We start from the raw sequence: 9,490 nt of genomic DNA on the forward strand, positions 1-9,490 counted from the left end.
TTTTAAAATCTCCTCTCTGAAGATTTTGAGGAGGAAGTTAAAAAGGAAGAAAAGATGAAAGGTTTTGTCAGTTTGAAACGAGTTCTCCTCTTTAACACATCTCTGCTGCAGACACGATGGAGCTTCTGATTAACTGTCAAAGTTCATCTCCTCAAAAACATCCTGAAACCAGTCGCTGTGACATCTGTGGACAGGAAATGTGGGAGCATCCTGCTCTAGGACAGCTTTGCATGATTCTCCTTGTTTCTTATAACGCTCAACGGTTTGAATCCGTCCGAGTTCTTACATTGACCGACGTGACCCAACAGATACAAACGTGCCATCTCATGGTGGATTAGTCTGAAAGGCTGCTAATATATCGGCGCCTAAAAATGTTGGAGTTCCACGCCCGATGAGACGACGAGCCCCGTCCTCTTCGCCTCTCGGTGCTCTGTACGTGGACAGGAAGTCGATTTGTTTCTGCTTCCTTCTCCTCTCCCGCGGTGTGCCGCGCTCTTCCTGCGTCTGAAGCTGAAGAAAAAATAATCTTTCCCAGTTATTTCCCACGTGCCTCACAAACTCCTCTGCTGTCGGCCCGTTTTGGCTGCTGAACCTCCGGAGTTTCTAACAACATTACAGGAAAACATCACATGCTGAGCACAGCAGATGCTCTTAATTGGCGAGCGCTGAGCTGCTGAGCAGCTCTGCTAATTACATTTCCGATGGTGGAAAAAAGCAGTTTTAGCAGCAAAACTTTAAAAAAACACGAAGGTTGAAGCCGAGCTGAGTCAGCAGGTTGAACTACATTCACAAAGTCCAGATCTCCCTCTGATCAGACACCTCCTGCGCTCCTCCTGGGGGTGTTCTGAACTGAGATGAATGATGGGATGAGTCTCCACGTGTCTCTGCTGTAGTGCAGGTGTGCGTTTCAGTCGAACCGGATTCTTTTCCTAAAACTAACCGAATCATTTTTGGTGCTTTTAAAGTGAAAATAAAAAACGAAGCAGTCCAGAGGTTCATGGAGCTCCGTCCACCCTCACCTGGCTGCACCGCCACCTCTCCAGCCTCCAGCAGCCAGCGACAGCGGAGCTCGTCTTCGTTTATTTAGTGGATTTAACCACCGAGTTCTTTGAAACGAGGACCTGCTTCCTCTGCAGCGCTGTCGTCTTCCATTTTTATCCACTCTTCTCCTGTTTGCTTCTTTTCATCTCCACTGGTTTTATTTTTGTCTTTCTCCTGATGTTTTGACAGTTTTGTGTCACCTTACCTTCTCCTTTCCTCTCCTCCCTCCTTCAGGTCTGTCTATTCGCAGCGTCTGCTGGCGAGCCGACCGGATCCTGGCAGGGACGCAGGACAGCGAGATCTTTGAGGTGAGGAAGAAGACGAAACCTCACGCTGTTCCCTCCCTGCGGCGACGCGTTTCAAAGAGTTTTATTTTTGTAAAGACCTCCTGCTGACACGCAGGCAACAAAATGTTCTCATTAATCAAAACTGTGAAGAGTTTTTAATGTCAGGCAGTTTTAGCAGCTCAGATCAGCACTGAAACAGCACATGTGGTGCTTTAAAATGTGAAAACCTGCTCTTGAGTTGTTGTACGTGTGCAGGTGATGGTGCGGGACCGGGACAAGCCGCTGCTCATCATGCAGGGACACAGCGAGGGCGAGCTGTGGGCGCTCGACGTTCACCCCAAAAAGCCTCTGGCTGTCACCGGCAGCGACGACCGCTCCGTCAGGTCGGTGCTCACTTTGGACTGTGAATCATGCAAAGCTACTGTGGCTGAGTGTGAAAATGGAAGCACAGAGCTGAGACGAGCAGAGTGGGCTCGGTGTAGTGATACAGATCCTTACACCGAGTGCTGCTTTGGCTCTTCCTCACAAAATCACTTTGTTTTCATCTGTTATGAACAAAAACTGACAAATCTGAACGTGAAACAACCTGAAATCAGCTCATGGAGACATCATGTTGCATTTGTACCTTTCTTAAAAATATCAAAGATTATAAATTTAACTTGTTGATTACACCTCTGTGTGTGTGTGTGTGTGTGTGTGTGTGTCAGGTTGTGGAGTCTGGTGGATCACGCCCTCATCGCTCGCTGTAACATGGAGGAGGCGGTGCGCAGTGTGGCGTTCAGCGTGGACGGATCCCAGCTGGCTCTGGGCATGAAGGACGGATCCTTCACTGTACTGAGAGTCAGGTGACACACACTCGCACACACACACACACACACACACACACACACACACACACACACACACACACACACACGTCTTAATCCAGCTGTTTCTGTAAAGTGTTGATGATTTTCTTCCTCTCTCTGTCCTGTGGAGTCCCCCAAGGCTCTAGTTTTGGCCCATTACTGCTTTCTTTACATATGTTACTCCTGCTTTGTTTAAAATGTCTTAAAGACCTAAAGAATAAACATGAATTTAATTTTATGTTTGTGAAAGAATAAAACAGGTTGTTATGTTTGTGCTGCCTCTGTTGGCCACTCAGCGTCATGCATCCATCAGTCTGGGACACGAACATGTGATTACTCCAGTTTTGGAGTCACTGCATTGACTTCCTGTCAGTTTTAGGCTTGATTTGATTGTTTTAAAGATTTTAAATGTGCCGGCACGGCTGCACCGGTCTGATCCTAGTCGTGTTCACGCTCCTGTCAGAGCATCGCGGCCATATTAGGATTTAGACTTAAAGTTAGAGCGATGCAGCTTTTTCAGCTCTTACTCCGAATCTCTGGAATATCGAATACCGTCCCATTTCACCGCCCGACCCGTTTCTACTTTTAAGATTTCTACTTATAAGCAAACTCATTTCTACTCTCTGGCCTTTAACTTGAACAAACCTTTACGTTAAATGTGCTGTACAAACACAGTCACGCTGTTTTTGTAACGTATGCGTGTGCTGGTCTCCGCTCCTCTCAGAGACATGACTGAGGTCGTTCACATCAAGGACAGGAAGGAGGTGATCCACGAGATGAAGTTCTCGCCGGATGGCGCCTACCTCGCTGTCGGCTCCAACGATGGACTGGTGGACATCTACGCTGTCGCCCAGAGATACAAGAAGGTCGTGTTGGAGAGACAGCGAAGAAGGTTGAGATGTTAGAAGCGAAGCTAACTCCGTCTCTGACTGTCTGCAGGTTGGAGAGTGCAGCCAGTCCTCCAGTTTCATCACTCACCTGGACTGGACGCTGGACAGCAAGATCCTGCAGACCAACGACGGAGCTGGAGACCGCTTCTTCTACCGGATGCCCCGTGAGTCTCTGGGGTCGTAGGTCAAACCTGAAGCTGGGCTGATTCTGCTCATTCTCACCATCTTTTTATTCTTGGCCTCCGCCTGAGTAGCTTTGCATGATTTGGAGCTCAAAATAATCCTTCTTTATCTTACACTGGGCCTACAAAACCTAAACCAACATTGAAAGCGTTAAAGTGACAAAGTGAAATAAAACCAGCAGAAATAAACTGAGTTTAAAGTGAACCCTGTGACGCCGACTCCATGCTCTCGTATCTTTGTGAATATGCTGTCGTGCTGTTTTTGCAGAATGCTGATGTTTAAAAAAAAGTTGGAGCCATGTCAGCATCCATTCTTTTTAATATCGCTGGTTTAGCTGACTCTGTGTTTTCATATTTAATCGGCCTCTGAGGACCGAGTGGGCGCTGGAGACGTCCGTCTGCTCTGCAGGTAGCGCTCGTCTGCAGAAGCTGGAGCTCTCCTGCTCATTCCCACCTCCTGAACACCACTAGGGCAGCTGTGGATGATTTACATCCATCCATCTTCTTGCGCTTGTCCGGGGCCGGGTTGCGGGGGCAGCAGCCTAAGCAGAGAAGCCCAGACCTCGCTCTCCCCAGCCTCCAGCTGGTCTGGAGGAGGTGATTATATCAACACGCTGGAGGATTTACAGCTCAAAATAATCCATCTGTATCTGATACTGAGCCCTGGTGCAGCTTTCAGTTCATGCTCTGTGTGAAATAAGCTGTTTTAGCAACTCCTTTCTAATTGGCTGACCCTTATAAGCAGCGATGGGTGTGGCTTCTGTGCCAGAGATGACCACAGGGATATCGGCTCCCTGTGACATCATACAGGTCTGTGAGGGTACAAAAAAAGAGCGGGTGTTTGGCTCACAGGGATGACCTGTACAGAAATTTTAAAGAATCAAACTTGAGACGCTTCTCTGAATTACAGGATAACAATAATAATAATAATAATCTCAATTTTTAATCAGATATTAAAATATAAACACTAAAGTCATGTACGTGTATTTACAGTCCACATATTTTAAGAATAAAAACAATAGTTGTTGTCAAAATCCATGTTTTTATAATATTTAAGAAATTAAGTGATGTTGTTTAATATTGATGATCAGAGCGATGTGCTTTTCTAAGTGTGGGATCTAAACGCAGCTCATTGTCAGGATCCTGGATGCATCGTGATAAAAGAGGCACGAGGACGAGCTTCAAGAAGGCTCCGAAAACAGTAATAAGAAGCTTTAACGTCTTTGTTCTCATGATGAAGATATTCGTCACTATTTTGGGTCCCACTAAAAAAACAAAGCCTGTTATATCCCTGTGAGGCCTCAGAGTTTAATGAGCTGCTGTATAAATAAACTCGGCTTATTTCAGCCTCTTTTATGTCACTTTAATGCGTCTCTGATGTTTTACTAACTTTGGACTCTCGAGCCTCATTATCGAGATCGGACCATCAAAAAATCTCTTTTTTCTCACAGTTTACTGGAGACTTCCTGTTAAAGGGGCCGCAGTACTCTGAGGACAGTTTCACTACCTGCAGCGTGCTCATTACTGACAGCTCAGTGCAGGGCCGTGGCTCATGGGGGGCCTGAGGGGGCGCCGCCTCCTGCAAGTCGTTTTATTTTGTTTGTTCCCGGTACGACACTCCGGGTATCCGCTGGGTGCAGAGGTCACGACCAACAGCATCACACGTGTGACCAGGTGACACAGCAGCCTGATGAAGGTCTTATCTTTAAGCGCAGGTCGACATGTTAGCGTTAGCGAGCATCAGTGCTTAGTGCCTAGCCTCACAGCCTTCGGTGGGAGCGACGTTTGGTTCTGCAAATACTTTCAATGATTTATTGAAACGTGCAAACACACGTGTAAATACATGTAAATACATGTAAATACATGTAAATACATGTATTTACATGTAAATACAGTGTATATGATAAAAACCTGCTGACTTCACCACTGACTGACGTGACCATGATGTTGATCCATCAGACCTGATGCTCTGGTCTTCTTGTCTCAGACCTCGGCCTTTCCTCCTGTTCACCGACACATTTGTGATGAGGCTTCAGTGAACAGCAGATGATCAGCTGAAGGACCGGTGTTGGGTCTTTGCTGGACATGATGTTCATCTGCTGTAGACGGTTTTAGACCCTTGAAGGATACGCTGCACACCTGCTGAGACACACCAAGTTTCCACCGTGTTGATGCAAAACTACAGTTTTATGTCAAACTGTGTTATCTAATGAAGTGTGTGACAGGCTGCTGCTAACAAAGAGCCTAAAGACATTTAAAACGGGTTCTTTGCAGAGTCGAACAGATTCCTGACGTCTGTGTAGCTGTCAGTAAACTTTCAGACAGCAAAGCTGCACAGCCTGTTTCGACACTGGCATCTCAGAATTGCACAAAATGCTTCAGTCAGACTAAAAACAAACATTTTAATGATTCTGTCAGAAGTAAAAAGGCTTTTTTAGCTTGTTGCAGGTCTCCACAGAGGGAGGAGCACGCACCGGAGCGCAGGAGGCTGACCTGTTTGAGTCCTGCTCCTTCAGCCTGTGTCCTCCACATATTCATGAAGAACCTGTGAAGGACAAGCTGCAACACTTAAATTCAAAACACGCAGAAACCCGCGGAGAGAAACGCCGCCGGCATCGACGCAGATATGAATCTGCACCGTGAACACGTTTCTCTATCTGCTTCTGTCGGCGCGGCGGCGTCGATAAAATCTGTGGCGCTGCTGTTTATCACTTACGTCAGCACAGAGATCGGCCGCGGCGCCCTAAACTATGGAAATGAGTTTTATTCTTCGGTTGTCACTGCCGTCTTCTTCTTCTTGTCCTCCCGCAGTGGGGAAGCTGGTCAGTAAGGAGGAGGTCAAAGGTCAGCGCTGGGCCTCCTGGAGTGGCGTGCTGAGCTCGGAGGTCAGCGGCATCTGGCCTAAATACTCAGCCCAAACCGAGATCAACGCCGTGGACGCCAACCCCTCCGCCGCCGTGCTCGTCACCGGAGACGACCTCGGCCTCGTGAAGCTCTTCCGCTTCCCCTGCGTGAGGAAAGGTCTCCGTCTCCTCCGTCTCTCCGCTCCACGCCTTCTTTCCTCTGCTTCTTTCCTTTCATAACAAACCTGTGTTTCCTCCAAGGAGCCAAGTTTAAGAAGTACATCGGCCACTCGGCCCACGTCACCAACGTCCGCTGGTCACATGACCTGCAGTGGGTGCTGACCACAGGTGGGGCCGACCACGCCCTCTTCCAGTGGAGGTTTTTGCCGGAGTCGGTCATGAACGGAGGCCCGGACGTCAACATCCAAGGTACCCGTGAGTAACGGAGGAGTCCAGCCCGCACACGCTCGCTGGAAACACCAGAGATTAGGTCCAGCTCGGCCATCCAAGCTGTACTGGGGTCCCAGCAGGCCGTGGACAGTATAATAATATATAATAACAATAATAATAATAAAGCATGTACAGATATCTATGCACTATGCAGGTAAAGCCAATACCGAAGAACTGAAGTGGTTTAAATCATTTTATTTATGAGCACGTGAAAAACCAAAAAGTAAAAATAAAAGAGATTAAAACACATTAGAAGCAAAGTAGAAGCCTGTGATTCTGACTCTGGTGTCTTTGGTATTGTCTCCTCTTCAGACAGTCACGGAGACTCCAACAGCGAGGAGTCGGACAGCGACGTGTCTGACGTCCCGGAGCTCGACTCTGACATCGAGCAGGAGACGCAGATTCACTACGACAGACCGGTACGACCTGCGCGGCGGCGGCTGGTCGGGGGCCTCAGGTGCTCCACGCTGGCCCCGCCGAGCGGCTGTGAATGTTTCTGCTGCGGCGCGCGCTTCAGCGCGTCCGCCTCGCTCTCATTCCCATCAGCCTGCAGGGCTCAGTGTAGTTTCCATGGTGATCATGAAACACGCCTTATCTCCTCTGCCAGCCGCTGCCTGGCACACGTCCCTGTGACTGCTGTTTGCAGGGCGCCGCCAGCGTTGCAACAGTATGCTGCTTGTAGATAGAGCTGAGTGTGTGTGTGTGTGTGTGTTTAGACTTGGTCTCTGGCTCAAAAGCTTAATTAGCTCGAGCCTGAAAAAGTGGATTATTAAAATTCCCACGCTGAGCCTGCCCGGCTTCCTTCCCTGTCCCCTTCCCTCACATAATCCCTGCTTCCTTCTCTCCTCCCTTTTCCTAAACACCTCCTCTTTCAGTTTTTCCTTCTCATCTCCACGTTTTTGCTCCTTCCCGCCCTCTGCTTCTGGTTTCAGCCCTCTTGGAGGCGTGACTCTTCCATGTGTAGTTTCAGTCATTCTGGCACCGCCCACAGCTCGTAGCCATAGCTGAGGACGAGAGATCGACGCTTTGATTTCATGCTCGGCTCTCTCTCCGCCTCCATCCATCATTCACACCTGTCCATCTCCTGCTCCACCCGCCGCTCGCTGCTGAACACGGAGGGTCGAAGACCTTCTGCACAAACCGCATTCTGAACTCCTCGAGAGGAGGAAGAGCCGACTTTCCCGACCAGGACCTCTTTGTTCCTCTTAGATGCTAATAGATATCTTGTTGCCAATAATAATCGTTTTTATTGTTGATGGGCTGATTTACACTGGAAACATTCTTCTCTCACAGACGGTTGATAAATGGTCAGACTGTCAAACACCAGCGAACAGATGTGTCTGAGCAGAGGCTGCTGGCTCGCTCACCTGCTTTATTTCATACTGGTATGAACATAATAAATGAACATCAGCATTAAGTGCTGTTTATTAAGCAGTAAGTGCAGAGAGGTTTCAGTGCTCTCCTTTAGATTAAAATAAAAGTCAATAGCTGAATTCAAGGAGCTGTTTGGCTTTGATTTATTTTCTCTGGAGGTGAAGTCGAAGCAGCAGAATCGTCTGCGGTCACAGTTAAACGCTCAGCCGCCGTGACTCTGCAGCGTTTTGTAAATGAAAGCAAAGGGAAAGTGGAGCGCTGCCAGTCCCAAACCTCCAGGGAGCAAAGCCGGTCCCTGCGAAAGTCTCAAACACGCCGACTCGACCTCGGCACATAAAGAGCAGGTGCAGTCTGTGTGCTGAGGGTGGAGGCACTGCAGTCTGCAGCTCAGCAGGCCAGCGTGTGGACAGCAGATCTACCACTTCCTGTCCTCCAAAGCCTCCACACACAGCACTGACTGCAGCTTTGCAGCACTAACACATGCAGTCGTCACAAAGCTGAAAGCTTTTACCGCCATCGCAGGTTGAACGCTCTGCTCAGCGATGTGCTTATTTACAGGGCTATTCTTGGTGTGCTCCCATCTCACTGACCCACATCTATCAGAGAAGTGTGGGCAGGTATCGGTCCTTATCTTTGGAGACTTGTTATTTCTTCTTCCTCTGAAGCTCGTACTGAGTTTGAGAAAAAAGGCGTTGGGGTTCGCAGCTCCATCCGCCTGCAATCAGCTGCAAAATCAATGAAATGTTTGGTAAATGTGCTGAAGGTGAGCTGGTTACTGCAGGCTGCACGTGTTGTTCCTGAGCATCGCAGCTCCTGCAGCCTTGAAGCTTCTGATTCTTTGTCTCATCTGCACCTGCTGCCTCACTTTGTTTTGCTGCTGATTGAACAGATTTCAGCCGGGATGTTTTTATCCGTCGCCAGTGTTCCTGCGTAAATAAAGATTAGGTTTCGGGATAATCAGCATGGCTGTATACGATTCTCTTCATAAGAAGTGAAAATCACCCTGAATCTGAAATCTGTTCATTGCATGTGTACGTTGAGGTGTTTTGAGCTTCTGATCCTCTGCAGCAGCAGCAGCAGCAGTGTTGGGCGTTCATGCTCTCCAGAGGAAGAACCCTTTCAGTGTAAATGTCTGTTTCCTGTCTGGATTACCTCCACGTGAGCGTCGGAGCGTGTTTGCTGTCTGCGCAGGTGTATAAGGAGGACCTGCCTCAGCTGCGACAGCAGAGCAGAGAGAAGAAGCAGCAGGTTGGATCTCTGAAGAGGCAGAAAGGACCGGACCAAGGCCTGCGACTGCAGTTTGTTCACGGGTAACTCAGCCGGCCTGTGGTCGTTGTAACATGCAAGCTTTATGTCATTAAAGGTCACACGTGGGGCGTGTTTTTACTGCAGTTGAGTGATATTATGTTATATTAGATATTATTTATAACGGTGTTGTGTTAAAATCTCATTCACACCGCTGAGCAAAATCATCATTTATCCTCTACGAGACATTAAAATAAGAAACCACAAGGACACGTTTCTGTGGGTGTAACAGAGAGACAACACTGCCACCATCAGGCCAAACTGCAAACA

At 48.3% G+C, this 9,490-nt stretch overlaps 1 protein-coding gene across 4 annotated transcripts in view; it reads left to right on the top strand.

Annotated features, from left to right (window-relative positions):
• Window positions 1-9,490, top strand: part of LOC146375404 (echinoderm microtubule-associated protein-like 6) — a 70,772-nt gene that overhangs the window by 40,016 nt on the left and 21,266 nt on the right. For all 4 annotated transcript variants that reach the window (XM_084948869.1, XM_084948870.1, XM_084948871.1 and 1 more), the window contains exons 7-15: window positions 1,276-1,349; window positions 1,584-1,711; window positions 2,036-2,173; window positions 2,901-3,042; window positions 3,116-3,230; window positions 6,060-6,269; window positions 6,353-6,520; window positions 6,854-6,960; window positions 9,107-9,225. In XM_084948869.1, the coding sequence (XP_084804995.1) occupies window positions 1,276-1,349; window positions 1,584-1,711; window positions 2,036-2,173; window positions 2,901-3,042; window positions 3,116-3,230; window positions 6,060-6,269; window positions 6,353-6,520; window positions 6,854-6,960; window positions 9,107-9,225 (1,201 nt within the window). The remainder of the gene's footprint in view (window positions 1-1,275; window positions 1,350-1,583; window positions 1,712-2,035; window positions 2,174-2,900; window positions 3,043-3,115; window positions 3,231-6,059; window positions 6,270-6,352; window positions 6,521-6,853; window positions 6,961-9,106; window positions 9,226-9,490) is intronic.

The sequence above is a fragment of the Perissodus microlepis genome, chromosome 13 (assembly GCF_051167445.1).
Source record: "Perissodus microlepis isolate ML-2025 ecotype Zambia chromosome 13, ASM5116744v1, whole genome shotgun sequence".
NCBI lineage: Eukaryota > Metazoa > Chordata > Actinopteri > Cichliformes > Cichlidae > Perissodus > Perissodus microlepis.